The 18,469-nt window shown below is 37.0% G+C and overlaps 1 protein-coding gene across 3 annotated transcripts; it reads right to left on the bottom strand.

Moving 5' to 3' along the window:
* Positions 1-647: 647 nt before the first annotated feature.
* Positions 648-18,082, bottom strand: Mdr50 (Multi drug resistance 50). Of its 3 annotated transcripts, none has more exons than XM_073954895.1 (10): positions 17,792-18,082; positions 9,768-10,023; positions 9,128-9,405; positions 5,706-6,198; positions 4,380-5,645; positions 4,164-4,325; positions 3,890-4,093; positions 1,949-2,050; positions 1,180-1,881; positions 648-1,114 (listed from the first exon to the last, which is right to left on the bottom strand). In XM_073954895.1, exons 1-10 carry the CDS (start codon positions 17,887-17,889, stop codon positions 767-769), a joined length of 3,909 nt encoding a protein of 1,302 aa, XP_073810996.1. In that variant the 5' UTR covers positions 17,890-18,082; the 3' UTR covers positions 648-766. The 3 variants fall into 3 exon arrangements, with proteins under 3 accessions (XP_073810996.1, XP_073810998.1, XP_073810997.1); XM_073954897.1 differs by lacking the exon at positions 17,792-18,082 and adding an exon at positions 10,626-10,847; XM_073954896.1 differs by lacking the exon at positions 17,792-18,082 and adding an exon at positions 10,503-10,756.
* Positions 18,083-18,469: the final 387 nt, after the last annotated feature.

Here is an 18,469-nt window from a genome sequence, read left to right on the forward strand (position 1 = left end):
GACGACTTCCAGGAACAATTGGTACAAATTGTTTCAAATTTTAGGGTAACCAGGCAGACCTAATGTTCTACAAAATTCCGTTAACTTTAAAAACCTCTGATTTTCTAAAAATGCAATGCACCCATGTTGTCCGATTAAGTTTCTTAATAAAAAAGATGAATCGAGGCCTTGTACCTAATCAAATGGTGGTGTTATCAAGTTGTATTTCTAAGTTAAGCGGAGACACTTTGTAATCGGTGAAAGATGGATTGATAAACAACCGAGCCATGACTCACGTTTTGTATGTCAAATGTTCATAAAGTAACGGTCAGTCTGAGTAATGAGAACACCTTTCTTATCATCTTTTTTATAAAATTCTGTTTATTTAAAACAATTAAACAATCATTATTTTTTGGGTAGTTATCTACAAACATAAATACACGTGGTGGTGGTGCTTACTGAGTTTTTTTTTTGTTTTTGTGTGTGTTTTCTTCGTTAACTTATCTACTTATCTTTCTAGAATATTGTTTATACAATAACAAAATACAATTAAATTCTTATTATTTATAATAATACTACTAGAAAACGTGTCTGCGACGGCGGCACACAATAATACAACAACTTGTACATAATTTGTTTAATTATCTTGTTCGATTCCTATCTATATATTTTGCTAAATGTATAAAATGTATGTATGATGGATCTTATGGGCTAAAGGAGGAACACTAATGAAAAGAGTATGTGTATGAGGCAGGAGTGGCAATTGTTATCCCATTTATCTTCATCTTTACATAGCACCCGTTTGCAATTTGTAGAGAGTGTAGTAAAGACCACGCATTTCGAGCAACTGTTTGTGGGTACCATATTCGCATACTTTACCCTCTTCAAAGACGAAGATGATATCGCAATCAACAATAGTTGAGAGACGATGGGCAATACTGATACTGGTACGACCGGCACTGGCCACTTCGAGGGCATCTTGTACCACCTTTTCACTTTCGGCATCCAGGGCGGAAGTGGCTTCATCGAGCAGTAGGATTTTGGGGTTACGCACCAAAGCTCTGGCAATGGCAATACGTTGTTTTTGACCACCAGACATCTGGGTACCCTTTTCACCCATGCGTGTTTCATAACCCTGAAAAAGAGGAGACAATTAGTTTAATGTCCCCATAATAACTAGAAAGAACATCGTTTACTTACCATTGGCAAGTTCACAATGAAATTGTGTATATTAGCCTTCTTGGCTGCCTCAATAATCTCCTGCTCGGACACCATACGCACATTATCACCATAAGCAATATTCTCGCGAATGGATCTGTCGAAAAGTATGGGCTCCTGTGAAACAATACCCAATTGTTTGCGCAAATTATGCAATGACAAATTGCGCAAATCATGCTTATCAATGGTCACCGAACCATCATCGACATCATAGAAACGTTGCAACAATTGAATACAAGTTGATTTACCACAGCCGGAGGGACCCACCAAGGCAATCTTTTGACCCTTTTCCACGGCCAAGCTTAAGCCACGTAATACCGTAATTTCACTACGTGTTGGATATGAGAATTTCACATTGTTATATGAAACATTGCCATCCGAGGTCCATGGTTGCATTGACACACCGGGACGATCAACAATTTTCGGTTCACGTTTAATCAGCTTGTAAATGGCCTCCGCCGCGGAAATACCCTTTTGGAAGTTGGGAGCAAAAGCCAAGGCACCAGCAATTGATGCCGTACCCATAATCAAAGCTTGCGACACCTTGAAAACATTACCGAAATCCATACCTTTGTTAACAACACACCAACCGCCATAGTACATACAGGCGGCATAGGCAAAGAACATCAAGGAACGGGCCAAACCATAGACAAAACCACGATAATGGGTATTGCGTTTGGCTTTCTGTAATCAAAGAAAAACACACAATCATACATTGCTCATAAGGAGTGTTAGAAGTCGAAAGGCTTACCTCTACAGCGGGATACAACATGTCCATATATTGTTTGTGGAACATTTCTTCACGACCCAAAGATGCAACAGTGCGAATATTGGAGACCACTTCAACAGCAAGCTAAACAAAAGAAGAAACAAATTTTAGAAGCAGATTCGAATGGGCGCTTTAAAAAGAGAGAGAGAGAGGGAGAGAGATTTCAAAGTTGCAACCATTAAAAAAAAATCTTTGAAAAGAGAAAAACAAAAATCTTGAGTCAATGTCTTTCTAAAGGCCTGATCAACGTTTGTAGGCGTTTTTGTAATTTCGTATAACGCGAATATTAAATTTAAGGTGTTCGGATAACGTGGATAAGCAATCCAAGTCTTTTGGATAACGTGGATAAGCGATCCATGTTATGTGGATAGCGTGGATAAGCAATCCATGTCATTCGGATAACCTGGATATGTCATGATACCGTGTATAATCTATCCAAGTTATGCGAATAAACAATCACAGTCCTTTAGACAACGTGGATAAACAATCCAAGTTATTTTTATAACGTGGATAAGCAATCCAAGAAGTTTGAATAACATCGATAACAATCCAAGTCATTGGGTAACGTGGATAACGTGAAGAAGCAATTCAAGTTATGCTAACGTGGATGAGGAATTCAAGTTATGTGGCTAACGTGGATGAGGAATTCAAGTCATTGGGATAACGTGGATAACCAATTCAAGTTATGTGAATAACGTGGATAATCAATCCAAGTCCTTTGGATAATGTGGATAAGCAATTCAAGTCAGTTGGATAACGTGGATAAGCAATCCTAGTCATTTGAATAACGTGGATAAGCAATCAAGTCATTGGGGTAACTTGGATAAGCAATACAAGTCAATTGAATAACGTAGATAAGCAATCCAAGTCATTTGGATAACGTGGATAAGCAAACTAAGTCGTTTGGATAACGTTGATGAGCAATCGAGGTAATTTGGATCACGTGGATAAGCAATCTAAGTCATTTGTATAACGTGGATAAGCAATCCAAGTCATTTGGATAACATGGATAAGCAATCCAAGTCATTTGGATAACATGGATAAGCAATTCAAGTCATCTGAATAACTAAATAAGCAATCCAAATCATTTGGATAACGTGGATAAGCAATCCAAGTCATTTGGATAACGTGGATAAGCAATCCAAGTCATTTGGATAACGTGGGTAAGCAATCCAATTCATTTGGATAACTTGGATAAGCAATACATGTCATTTGAATAACGTGGATAAGCAATCCAAGTCATCTGAATAACTGGATAAACAATCTAAGTCATTTGGATAACGTGGGCAATCAATCCAAGTCAGTTGGATAACATGGATAAGCAATCCAAGTCATCTGAATAACTAAATAAGCAATCCAAATCATTTGGATAACGTGGATAAGCAATCCAAGTCATTTGGATAACGTGGATAAGCAATCCAAGTCATTTGGATAACGTGGGTAAGCAATCCAATTCATTTGGATAACTTGGATAAGCAATACATGTCATTTGAATAACGTGGATAAGCAATCCAAGTCATCTGAATAACTGGATAAACAATCTAAGTCATTTGGATAACGTGGGCAATCAATCCAAGTCAGTTGGATAACATGGATAAGCAATCCAAGTCATCTGAATAACTAAATAAGCAATCCAAATCATTTGGATAACGTGGATAAGCAATCCAAGTCATTTGGATAACGTGGATAAGCAATCCAAGTCATTTGGATAACGTGGGTAAGCAATCCAATTCATTTGGATAACTTGGATAAGCAATACATGTCATTTGAATAACGTGGATAAGCAATCTAAGTCATTTGGATAACGTGGATAGTAATCCAAGACATTTGCATCACATGGATAAGCAACTCAAGTTATGTGGATAACAAGCTATTTCAGTAATGTGGATAAGTAATCTTTGGTGTTTACAGTTTTCAACTTACCTTTGTACATGTTTCCATAGTCTTAGCGGTACCCATATTTTCTTGGGCCATAACCTTGCGCTGCAAGTAGGTGGCAATCAAAATGAAGGGGGCAAATGCCAAAGCCAATAGACCCAAACTCCATTCATAGTACATTGAAAGGCCAATACCCAAAAGTAAAGTGGATATAGATTGGACAATGGTGCCAATACGTTGACCAGTGGCCTAGAGAAAAAGGAAGATAAATATAATAATTTCTATTGCAAGTTTTCGGAGCATCAGACATTCAACTTACACCCTGTACAGCAGCAGCATCACCAGACAAACGAGCACACAAGCTACCCGTACCATTTGCACGATCATCGAACCAAGAAATTTCCATTTTCATCATGGCTTCAAACATTAAGCCACGCAAACGTTCGGTCAAACGTTCACCAGCAATACCAAAGGTGTAGATCTGTAGAAAGAACACATGAATTTCTACCCAAAACATACGTTCTCAAGAACTTACCTGCAAGAAGGTGGCAATACCCACAACAATACCACAAATAAGGAAATACAAACTGAAAGTATCCGTTTGACTTCGCACATATTCATCGTCATCACGTACCGCCAAAACTTCCAAAATTGAACCGAACAGCACAGCAAACAAAGGCATGGCAGCACCCATAATAATCGAACAAATACAACCGCACAAAATTTGAGGCCATTCTTCGGCATTCATTTTCAAAATATTCCACAAATTGAATTTCTCCTCTTTCTCCACCAAGGCTTCTTTTTCGGGATCCTCCTTTGTAATGGTAATGTGTTCTTCGTCTTCATCCTTGGCATTGAGCAAGAATTCCTTTTGTCCCACACCAGGGGTGGTGGCTTCAGCATCTTCACCCAATTGGGTCATAACCAAGTTGTAGTAATGCTCTTTCAAGGCCATCAATTCATTGTGAGTACCGCTTTCAACAACGCGTCCCTTGTTGATGACCACAATACGATCAGCACGGCGAATGGTGGACAAACGATGGGCAACAATAAGTGTGGTACGACCAAGACTGGCCTTTTCCAAGGCAGCCTGGACCTTAGCTTCACTGGCAGTATCCAAAGCAGAGGTAGCTTCATCAAGCAAAAGAATTTCCGGATCTCTAACTAAGGCACGGGCAATGGCAATACGTTGCTTTTGACCACCCGACAATTGGGCGCCACGTTCACCCACCAACGTGTGGAAACCTTCAGGCAATTTATTGATAAATGTCATGGCATTGGCGGCACGAGCGGCAGCTTCAATCTGTTCCATGGTGGCGTCTTCACGACCATAACGTATATTTTCATAAATGGTGGTGCCAAACAACACAGGTTCTTGGCCCACAACACCAATGCGTGATCTCAACCATTCAATGTTCAAATCCTTCAGATCGACATCATTGAAGTGTACACTACCACTATCGGGATCATAGAAACGTTGCAACAATTGTATACAAGTTGATTTACCACAACCCGAGGAACCAACCAAGGCCACAGTTTGACCACGATTAATGCGCAAATTAAATTTATCCAAAATCTGCACTGTTTTACGGGTGGGATAGCTGAAATCAATGTTGCGGAACTCAATGTGTATCAGAGGATGATTAAGGCTGGTGCCTCTTGGTTCAATTGGGTAAATTGTGGGAATTTGATCGATCAATTTAAAGATTTTGGCACAGGCGCCCTTTGCAATACCAAAGGCTTCAATGTAAGGTGAGGCCATACCAATGTTCATGGAACCCATCATAACCGAGAAGAAGACCTAAAAGGGGAAGACAAATGAAATAAGAGATCATCAAAAAACTACTGAACATCGACTTACCGTAATCATGGTACCAGGATCATAGTTGCTATACTTAGAATCACCATGATAGTTCTTCAAGACCAAGCCAACACCATACCAAAAGGCCAAAGCGTATGAGGCATAAATAAAGAACCACAATAGACCAAAACCCAGACCAGAGAAGAAATTACGTTTAATATTCAGCTTGCGGGCATCAACAATTGTCTCTCTGTAGGCGTTGATTTCCTTAGATTCACCTTCGAACGCCTTTACCGTGCGTATACCACTGAGAGCTTCCTCCGCAATGGTACCAGCTGCAGCATAAACATTCAATTCCTTTTTGGCCAATTTTGAGGTGGCAACAGCTACCAAACCCATAGCAATGAAGGTCACCGGTAAACTGCACAAACACACCAACGCCAATTGCCAACCTTTTACAAAAGCCAAAACGATGGCACCGACAAAGGCCACAATGTAATGCACGAACATGACAACCTTTTCAGCCAAACCATCTTCCATTTTTGACAAATCTCTGTAAGAGGAAGATAAGAGAAGGGGATTTTAAGGTGTTTAGCTAGGTAAGTAGATTCACTAGGTTTCCTAAATCCAGAACGACGTAAAGGCCTCGGAATAACCGGTCCGTTGTGAGTCGAGCCACGTGTATTTTGAGCGCTCGACACAATCAGTCCGTTGCGAAGCTGAAAACACATCCAACGTTTCACTGAAGTTGGACGTAATTTCTGATAAAAGAATAAAGAAAAAATCGATCTATGTTACCCTTGCTCTGTTTATTCTTTTATCAGAAATAACGCCCAACTTTACTGAAACGTTGGATGTGTATTCGTCTTGGTCGCGTCACCATTAATCGGTCCGTTGTGAGTCGCGCCACGCGTATTTTGAGCGCTCGACACAATCAGTCCGTTGCGAAGCCGAAAACACATCCAACGTTTCACTGAAGTTGGACGTCATTTCTGATAAAATATAAATATAAAGAAAAATTCGATCTATGTTGCCCTTGCTATTTTATACCTTTATCAGTAATGCCGCCCAACTTACTGAAACGTTGGATGTGTTTTCGGCTTGATCGTGTCACGCATTAAAAACAACAACCACATGAAAATTTAAAAAGAAAACTTGACATCACTTAAGCCGAGAACACATCCAACGTCTTAGTAAAGTTGGGCGCCATTTCTGAAAATACCCCGTTTGTACTTAACCGGATTTAATAAATCCACTGTGTTTTAAATGCTAATTCCATAGCGCAAACGTCAAATAGATCCTCATAAAGAAGGTTTACCCTGTAAAAGTCTCTAATGCAAATGTCGTTTAAAAGAATAAAAGAGCAAGGGGCAGCATAGATCAAATTTTTCTTTATTTTTTTATTAGAAATGACGCCCAACTTTACTGGAACGTTGGGTGTGTTTTCTGCTTTACTTTTGTTATATGTGGTTGTGGTAACGCGGCACTCAACGGACCGTATTGCCGAGGCCGTAAATGCCAGCGTACATAAGCTGCCTCGCCTGGCTGTCTTGCTTTCCTGCTTCATTTCTGACATAACAAAAATAAAAGAATAAAGAAGAAAAGGGCAACCTAGTTTGAAAGTGGCTCGGCCTTCTTTATTCTTTTAATTAATGTTATGTCAGAAATGAAGCAGGAAAGCAAGGCAAACAGACAAGCAGCTTATGTACCCAGACCTTAAGGCCTGCGTACATAAGCTGCCTTGCCTGCTTACCTTGCTTACTTCTGATAAAAGAATAAAAAAGAAAAGGGCAACCCAGTCCGAAATTTCCTCGGCCTTCTTTATTCTTTTATTTTTATTATGTCAAAAATGAAGCAGGAAAGCAAGGCAATCAGGCAGAGCAGCTTATGTACGCAGGCCTGGGTACATAAGCTGCTTTGCCTGATTGCCTTGCTTTCCTGCTTCATTTTTGACATAATAAAAATAAAAGAAAAAAGGAGGCCGAGCAAATTTCGAACTGGGTTGCCCTTTTCTTTTTATTCTTTTATCAGAAGCAAGGCAACCAGGCGAGGCAGCTTATGTACGTAGGCCTTAAGAGCTCATTTACATTATACGGATTTTATAAAGCTCCGGATCCAATACTTTTGCACAATGGCTCTGTTGAGTGCAGTGTTACAACAACCACATGAAAACTTCAAGATCAAACTTGGCATCATTTACACTTTTTACATGCGGTTGTTGTTTTTGAAGCCTAAAACGATACACATGTAACGTTTCAGTAAAGTTTTGTGTCATTTCATTGATAAAAAAAATTAGAGAAAAATTCAAACTTGGCTGCACTTTGTCTTTTATTCTTCTACCAGAAATGATGCAAGACTTTACTCAAACGTTGTATGTGTTTTCGGCTGTTGGTCTGGGCATAATCGATCCATTGTGTGTCACGCGTTGAAAACAACAACCAAACTTCAAACGAAAATTTGGCATCACTTACAACTTTTTCATGTGGTTGTTGTAAAGGCAGCGGTACAATCAGTCCGTTTCGAGTCGTGTCACGCGTTTAAAACAACAACCACTCAAAAACTTCAAAAGCAAACTTGGCATCACTTACATATGTTTCATATGGCACTCAACGAAGCCGTTGTGCCGAGGCCTTTAATAGTGTGTTTATATTTACGAAATCCACTCGATAACGAGCGCTAATGTAAACGTAGCCTTAATGTAAATCTATAGTACGTTTAAATTTACAAAATACACTCGATTTCAATTATCAATTCCTTTGCGTATACATACGTCAAATGAAAACTCAAGTGAAATCAATTCGATTTCATTTGACGTTTGAGCAAAGGAATTGACAGTTTGATATCGACTCGATTTCGTAATGTAAGCCAGCTATTATACGTCAAATGAAATCCAATGGATTTCAGATGAGTTTTCATTTGACGTTTAAGCAATGGAATTGACAGTTGAAATCGTGTGGATTTCGTAAATGTAAACGTACTATAAGGTTACTACATTTACATTAATACCCCGGTTACAATTAACCGTATTAATCCAGTGGGTTTGGATTTTAAATGTCAATCCCATAGCGCAAACGTCAAATAAATCCTCTCGAAGTGGGTTAACCCGGCAAAAAATCTCTAGTGTAACCGTACTACGTTTTCATTAGCGCTCGTTTTAATGATCATTTCGGTTTACTTTCTGTTTTACATTAAACATCAAAATAGACCAGTTAATCGCGACTACAAGATCTTGTGTAAATGACATTAAAGTATCTTAACATTGCAAATAATTTGACTGATCTATTTCAATATAACTTATACTATGTTTACATTTACGAAATCCACTCGATTTCATCTGTCAATTCCTTTGTCTATACGTCAAATGAAAACTCATCTGAAATCAATTGGATTTCATTTGACGTTTGAGCAATGGAATTGACAGTTGAAATCGAGTGGATTTCGTAAATGTAAACATAGTATTAATATCATAACAAAATACTTACTCATTCATACGACTGGCAACTTCACCACTTTGATTGACATCATACCAGGCCATATCTTGATGCAGAATCGATCTAAAGAATTTACCACGGATGCGTAAAATTTGTGCATGCGCAGCATAATTGAACAGGGTAACCGAGATGTAACTGCATACCAACATGACAACACCAATCATGGTATTTTGGAAGGCAAAAGTCTGGACGGCATCCAACAGCTGATCGGCTGGATCAGATCTGGTATATTTCATGCTTTGAAATTGTGAAGCAAAATCAATCATGCTCTAGAAATAAAATAAAAAGCACAGATTTTTTAAAGAACAAAGGGTAGGTTTACACAAGCAATTATTTTGCATGAAAGTGAATCCATCTTTAATTATTTGCTAGTTTTTTTTTCTTATAGTAAGTTTACATTTACGAAATCCACTCGATTTCAACTGTCAATTCCATTGCTTAAACGTCAAACGAAATCCAATGGATTTCAGATGAGTTTTCATTTGACGTATACGCAAAGGAATTGACAGTTGAAATCTAGTGGATTTCGTTAATGTAAACCCATCACTATATTTTACGTCAAATAAATCATAACAAATCATTTTCTCCCTTTAAACGTTAGTGTAAATACCTTTGAAGTTTGTGTACTTACATTTGCCAAGTTACCAAAAATCAAACTGTTGGCGGGTGTTGTCAGACCAGTAGCCACAGCTGCCAAAATACCAATGATATACATAAATTTATTCATTGGTGTGGCATATTTAAACATTTTATAAAAAGCCACAGGTGCAACATCATCCTTGGGTCTAGCATTGGGATTTTCTTCACTTGTCTCGCTTTCAGTTGGTGTTTCCGTACCCTTCTTCCGATTCCACCAACTGGTTTTCTTGGGTTCACCATTTATTGGTCTATTGGACATAAAAATAAAAGAAAAGAACAAGTACATTATTATTTTTTTATCATTATTATAAACATAATCACTTTGATTATGTTAAAAGTCATTGTCCTCTGCCAACAAATCTCAATGTCATGGCAACAACAATTTTTCTCTATTAGGTAAATGACACTTTTCCTTTCTTAATCACCAACAGGCCTGTCAATATGACCAAAATTTAGATTGGTAGGTATTTTATCAGTATTTATTACACTTTGAAAATTAAAGATAAGCACGAAGTTACTGAGTCTGTTCGTTCGTTTTTTGCCAATCATGATGATTTCTCGATATTGTTGCTATCTTTACTGGCTAAGCAGGACAGAAAAATGAAACATACGCAATTTTCATTGGAAAATATTTGTAAATGTTTTTATTTCCGTCAGATCCGTGTTTCCCTATACAGTCAGATAGAATGTGTTTCTATGAAGTCGCTAAATACTTTCAAATAATTACCCTTTTGTCCCTTTAGAAGCTATAATGCGTTGTTCCTTTTTGTGTTTTAATTAACAGGTCAGTTAAGGACAATCCTTTTTGTGGTAGATAATTCCTAGGCAACCAATCGAAGAGTGAAATTACCTTATGCTATGTTCATACCAGCATTTGAATCACGTTGTTCGCTCTCATAATCACGTACACGAATTAACCCGTTCATATGAAATGTACACAATTCACAGCAACATGATTCATATTTTCATACTTTTTAATTACTGATTGTAAAGAAAGTTTCAACCAAAAGACGAGTAAAATTAATTGATATGAACTGAAAAACATATTTGTCCTGAATCTGATATCTGAATCATTTTAATATTAAATTATATTAGTCCCAATTTACATTGGGCGAGTTTACTTGCGGCAATTGTCAGTTTGTCGGTGAGAGAGGGTGCTGAGAAGCAAAGGGTTACCATATGCCTCACCTCTCTCTCCAACAAAATGACAATTGCCGCAAGTAAACTCGCCCAATGTAAATTGGGACTTATTTTCATTCATTGGTCTGTTCCAGTACTGCGAGAATCTACTAATTTTTGCTATATTTTTCGATAACATAAGGGAAAAAATGTTATCGTAGTAAAAAATAGTAGCTTCTTGCAGGTTCTGGAACAGAGCACATATTTTCTACTTTTTCTCACAATTTTGGTGTTTTCAGTACAACTTTTAATTTTTCTATTTTGAAAATTAATGAGAGAGAGACCTGCCAAAATAACTTCTGGTATACAGACTTTTTGGCAGGCATTTGATTTTTGTTTCTAAATTTGTATGGAATTTGAAACGATGGACAAGAAATGCAACTGCAATGAAAGAGAATACAAAATTTGCTATGATTTGAATGTACACTAGTCTTTAAACCTTTTACTTTTCATTCATGTTTTGCAGTTTTTCCAAAAATGTTTGGGTTTTTGATAAAATTTTAAATGTTGTATTTTTGTGTCATAATTAATTTATTTCGATAAATTCTCTCATTTGTTAGAGATGGGACATTTTTTATCGTCATTCTGAGAGTAATTTAAATTGAACAATGTACAAAAATCGTTGTTCGTTCTCAAAATTTTGTAGGGGAAATGAAGTAATTATATCGTAATTTGGGTTCGAACAACGAATAGAGAGCGAATTAGCCTTAGTATGAACAAGGCATTAGTTTAATTGGCACATAATAGCTTTGTTCCTTTACGTGCAAGAATCTTTAAGTTTTACCACGTTTTACTCGAAACCTGTTCCTTTACTTCAGACACAATACAATTCATATGGGAGCAGTTTACAACTTTTACTAAATTTGCCGATTTTACCATTTTTAAAAGTAAAGGAACAGAACAGGCTTCGGGTTAGTAACCCTCCCCTACTATGAAAAAACTATGAAAAAACGAAAGAAAAGAAAAACAAATCCCTCAAAAGTTGACGACCCCCGCAAACGTTTTATGGACCATGATCTGCGAATCTGCATGTTCGCACTCTTTATAGAGAATGTGCAGTTTACGCATTGGCAGATGTACTTGAAAAGTACAAGGCCAACATTACTGCCATACAGGAAATACGATGGAACGGGAAAGGCGTCACAACAACACCTAAAGGTGACGTATATGGTCTGTTCCTTTACTTTTGAAAGTGGTAAAACCGGCAAAAGTAGTATAAGTTGTAAACTGCACTCATGTGAATTGTATGGTGTCTGAAGTAAAGGAACGCTTTTCGAGTAAAAAGTGGTAAAACTTGAAGATTCTTGCACGTAAAGGAACAGAGCTATAGAGTTGTACAATCAAGTTCATTGGAAAGATCTAGTTCAATAGTTCAGCTCTTTTAACTGAACTAGTTCAGTAATCTAGTTCATAGTTCACTATCCAGTTCATTCATTCGGATCGTAATCGTTCAATCAAACGCATACATACACCAAGTAGAAACAAACAATAGCAAAAATCTTATGTTGTGTGTGTGTAGAAACTGTCAACGCGAAAAAGCTTTGTGCGTGTGTGTTTATTTTTTTCTATCTAGAACAAGCACATAAATATGGGAATATGTGGAATTTGTTGTGTTTTTGAAGAAATCTTCACTTTCGAACAGCTATTCATTGTACCTTGATCCAAAACGTAAACAAACTTATCACATTACGAAGGCATCACTTAACACTGACGACGGCGTAAGTTTATGCATATGTGAATGACATGTTGAACTAGATTGTGAATTGTTCGTTCGTTGATCGTACGATCGCCGACTGATTATATTTCAGTGAACTATTGAACTATAATGAACTATATCGACTGATCTAGTTCATACGCTCTATTCAATGAATCGTTCAATTGAACTAATTCGTTCATGAACTATACAACTCTAGTGACGCACTGCATTATAGCTGCCATGACACAAAGCATGAGTTTGGTTGAGGATTTGTAGTTGGACGGAGGTTAAAACATCTGGTCTCCAGCTTCACCCCAGTGAATGAAAGACTCGCTGCAATTCGATTAAAAGCTAAATTCTTCAACATCAGCTTTATTTGCGCTCATGCTCCCACTGAAAACAAGGACGAACAGACCAAAGAAGAAACTTATGACCTGCCCATGACATTAAAATCATTCTAGGCGATTTTAATGTCAAAATTGGAAAGGGGAATATCTTTGGCCCAACAGTCGGGAAATTCAGTCTGCACAGTGAAACATCTGACAATGGTATGAGGCTGATAGACTTTGCAGCTGCAAGAAACATGGCAGTTAGCAGTACCAGATTTAAGCATCTCGATATTCATAAGGGCACCTTGGCTGTCGCCAGATCAAAGAACAAGTAATCAAATTAATCACGTTGTGATAGATGGATGACATACATCAAGCGTGTTGGATGTACGAGCGTTTCGAGGTGCAAACATAGACTCGGACCACTACCTTGTTACAGATTAAACGTAGCAAACAAAGTGCGAACAGACACAACACGGAAGATGGACATCGGTATGCTGCAATTACAACAGATAGCCACAGCATATTCCACTCAACTGGCCCAACTACTTAATCAAAGCACTCATCGTCCCGATAACATATCAGGACAATGGCAAAACATTGCCCACTACATGCAAACAGCCGCAAAATCAGTACTTGGATACCAGAGACCTCCACCAAGGAATCCATGGTATGACCAGGAGTGTCGTACTGCTACCGAAGAGAAAAATGCGGCATATAGGGCTACTTTACAATCAGTAGCAACGCGTAGTGCACTAGAGAATGAAGAATGAAGTCCGAAAATTCTACCAAAGAGTCAAGCATCAAACTGATGGCTTTGGTACAGGCACATCCTCCTGTAGAGACCAGCAAGGTAATCTGGTAACTGATACAGATAGTCTGTTAAGGATATGGAAAGATCATTTTTCCAAACTGTTGGTATCCAATAGTAGCGAAGTCGACGAAGATACCACAGATCCAATCCCAGAAGATGGTATTGAATGTATACCACCCGGCCAAGATGAGGTAAAGACAGCAATAAACCGGCTGAAGAATAATAAGACAGCAGGAGCTGATGGCCTTCCAGCAGAGCTGTTTAAAACCGGAGGCGACACGCTGATAGGGTGTATGCATCAGCTAGTTAGCTCCATCTGGCATCCTGTGCCCTGTCCATAAGAAAGGAGATAAGACTTAATGCTCCAACTATAGGGGCATAAGTCTTCTCCCTATCGCTTACAAGATAGTGTGAGGAATATTGTGCGAACGACTAAAGCCCATGGTCAACGAAATAATTGGACTATACCAATGCGGCTTTAGACCTGGCAAGTCCACCATTGACCAGATATTTACCCTGCGGCAAATCCTAGAGAAGACCCAAGAGATGCAGATCGACACCTACCACCTTTTTGTCGATTATAAAGCAGCCTTCGACAGCCCGCTACGTTCAAAAGTATTCGAAGCAATGTCTGAATTTGGTATCCCCGCAAACCTCAATCGGCTTTGTAAAATGACTCTAACTGACACAAGATCTTCAGTTAAAATAGGAAAGAACCTCTCCGAAGAGTTTTGTACCAAAAGAGGTTTCAGGCAAGGAGACAGCCTTTCGTGTGACCTATTCAACATTTTGCTGGAAAAAGTAATACGAGATGCAAATGTCAAAAGAAATGGCACAATTTACACCAATAGCCACATGTTACTTGCCTATGCTGATGACATAGACATCATGGGACGATCAGTAAAGGAAGTAACTGATACCTTTAGGAAGGTCGAAGCAGAATCTGCGAAAGTGAGTCTGGCGGTAAACGGAGAAAAGACCAAATTGATGGTGTCGACGCGCAAAGCGTCCATAGAGCTCGAACCAACTGTGGAAGTTGGTACCTACAATTTTGAGGTAGTAAAAGACTTCGTATACCTCGGCACTGCCGTAAACACAACAAACGACATCAGTTGTGAAATAAAAAGAAGAATTGTATTGGCCAACAGATGCTACTTTGGTTTAAGTAAGCACTTCAAAAACAAAGCCACAACTCGTCAAACAAAAATAACGCTTTACAAAAAAATGATACTGATGTATGGTTCCGAAGCCTGGGTACTTGCGCAAACAGATAAGGCAGTGCTTGGCGTGTTTGAAAGAAAAATTCTTCGAAAGATCTACGGACTGATCTGCGTTGACGGTGAATATCGTCGTCGTATGAACCACGAGCTGTATCTGCTATACAACGACATCAATATAGTTAAACGTATCGAGATGCAGCGATTGCGTTGGCTAGGCCATATCATAACAATGGGCGAAGATGAACCCGCTATAAAGGCGTATAAATTAGAGCCACATGGCGGTGCACGCAGAATTGGCAGGCCAAAGAACAGATGGCGCAAACAAGTGGTTGACGAGATGACAAGGCGCGGTATTCCAGAAAGCGAAGCACGAAACAGAGAGAATTGGTGATCTTTTCTTAGTTCGGTCTATGGAACAGATTTTCTGTAATGGGCCAGCTAAGTAAGTAAGTAACGCCAAAAACAGCTGATCATCATACTAGTTGTCAAAATGCATTACTGTGAATAAAATCTCATACAAAATGTAAACAAGCAATTCACACCAATGAATTATTGTGATCAAATTTGACGTTTGATATGATTTGATGTAACACCTTATTATTCCACCATGGTATTTATGTAATGAATCAGAAGACTTAAAAATATATTCTTATTTCGGTTTATGGAAAAAATATTCTGAATAGAGCCACCAAAATAAGTAATATTTTCACAAGTTTTCTGTCAGTTTAATTTTCTCTTTCGAGTGTACCTAATGCTTGGTTTACATTTACGAAATCCACTCGATTTCAACTGTCAAATCCATAGTTTAAACGTCAAATGAAATCCAATGGATTTCAGATGAGATTTCATTTGACGTTTGAGCTATGGAATTGACAGTTGAAATCGAGTGGATTTCGTAAATGTAAACTTAGCATAAAACTTCAAAACAATATACACAATCTGTGAATGTGTGTGCTGTTCAAAGACATAAATACAACAAGATAAGACATTTTGTTTGCTATCATTCTTCAGTGAATGGCTTTTGAATTTAACATAATGTTATATCACGATATGGTGATATAACATTTTTTTCTTTTATACATTTTTACGTATTTAACCGAATTTACCGATCAAATTGACATGGAATTATTCTTGAACATATCCTTGAATTCATAAATTTCGTTTCTGATACCATTACATGGAATGATCCTCCTTGGTTGCGATTTTCAATTAACTGCAACCTGTTAAGGTTAATGTTTCTATACATAGTTTCGTAAACATTTTTTTGTTGCATGCATTTTGTCAGGTCTTTATTACTTTATGTCTTTGTGCTGTTTGAATAATATGCCAAACGATTTTAAAAACAATCGAATTCAATGATTTTTGAAATTGTTTTCAGAACATTTGTAGGGAAGAAATTCGTCAGCTTTGCATTGAAACAATCATTTGATCATATCCACAATTCGATTATGTGGAGAAACTTTGACACTTCATAAATTTTTCGCGTTTTTTATAAAATGCTCAAAAAAGGTATTGTAAAGAAAACCACTTGTTGCTTTTGTGTTTACTAATTTTGAAGTTTTAGGAATTCAGGAAAAACAAGGGTTCTATAGATTATTTTCATTTAAATCTACCTCTTTACTTATACCATGCATAGAATGGTTTTCTATTATAAAGGCGCTATTGTAAATGTCATTTAAGTATAAAAATAGAATTGTTTAAATTGTTTGTTTATGTCGATCATGGTGCAATTACAAGGTGGCTTAAATTATGCGATTAAGAAGGTGAACCAAAAACTACAACAACAAGACTATTTTCATTGAAAGTCCTTCAAGCTGTCAATTTTTGTTTAGGTTTTCACAATATGTGTTAGTAAATCTGTATTTTAAGACAAATTGTCTTCTGTAAACGTCTAGTAACCTGGTGTTTACAAATGACAATTTTGACAATAGCAAAGGTACAACTATTTTTCACCAATACATTTATAGTTGTGACAAATGTCTGGACACTGTTTTGAACTATTCATTAACGTTAAACATGAACATTAATTAACTAAAAAAGAAATAAAGGCCTCGACACATAAGAAGCATGACATTCTTGCTAAAGTCATATCTGATAAAAGACTAAAGACCAACTTCGACCTAATAAAAAGATTTCAGAATCACATTTGAATTAGGTCGAACTCGGTCTTTAGTCATTTACCAGATATGAGACTTAAGCAAGAATGCCATGCTTCTTATGTGTCGAGGCCTTAACTTTAATATTGAAATATTTGAAAAGTTATAATATCAATTAAATATTTTAAAATGTATGTTTTCATTCATGAAATCAAACTTGGTTTTGCCATTGTCCGTTACAATATCCCATTTTGAGTTGTTGACAATCGATAACACAGTTTTGTCGTGTGTAATCATGGGATAAGACAGTCGTTGCTTTGTAAATCGGGCTTTGTTTACATCAAATGTGTTTTAATAATAAATAATTTAAAGGATATTGGTGGCGCAATCAAAATCGCATTTCATATTTCATTCATCTAATCCGGATTTCGTTTTTTCAAGTATACTTTTAATTGATAAAAAAACAAAAATGACCTTCCAAAGAATATTGAATTACTTTCTTCACATTATGTACCAATCATCGAAAATCTGTTATAAATTTCAAATAAAATTTATATAAATGTTCAATCACAAATTCCGTCAATTTCACAAAGGGTCGCATTAGGTGATGTGTGATTATTTTGTGTTTATTTTTATAATTTTGTTTTTTTTTAATTTATTTATTTTGTCTTTTAACACTTACACTGTGGAACCACTTTTAACACCATTCTGACCATCAAGTGTTATATTTTTATTATAAAAGGATTTATCGTCCTTGGACGTATTATCGTTAACACTCATCACGTGCTATGTTCAAGATAACGGTCTTCCAGTTTAAAAATTGCTGATCGTTTACAGCTGCTGCTGATTATTGTTGTTTCTTCACTTTTGCCAAATGTTATTTCCTTATGCCCGTTTAAAATTCAAATAGAAGTGTATTTAACAAATTTTCGTAACTGACTGAATTCATTGCAAAATTACCTAAGCTGTATATATGGGAAAATATTTGATATAATTGTGTATATATATTTATTTGTTATTGTATTTTATTAGATTGGCATTAATTTAGCGATAACTTATCGAATTCTAATATGTTGCGGATAGGTAAGTGTGCAGAGCGCGCATGGAGTACTTGATGATACTCGTATTTGTATTTTGTGTTTTTTGCATGTATAAGTTAGTTATGTTCTACCTGTATTGAATGAAGATAGTGTTTTTTTTTTTTGCCAAAATACGTTTGTCAGATATAATAAAATTTTTTCAACAAGTCATTATTTCATGTTTCATCACAGCAATTGAGGGTTATCAATGAAGTCAATATTTACCACAGACATCGTTAAGATCGTTGACATGAGACAAGCGGTTGGCAAAATAAAATCCA

Source organism: Musca autumnalis, unplaced genomic scaffold (assembly GCF_047663935.1).
Source record: "Musca autumnalis isolate F117 unplaced genomic scaffold, ASM4766393v1 scaffold_5, whole genome shotgun sequence".
Classification (NCBI taxonomy): domain Eukaryota; kingdom Metazoa; phylum Arthropoda; class Insecta; order Diptera; family Muscidae; genus Musca; species Musca autumnalis.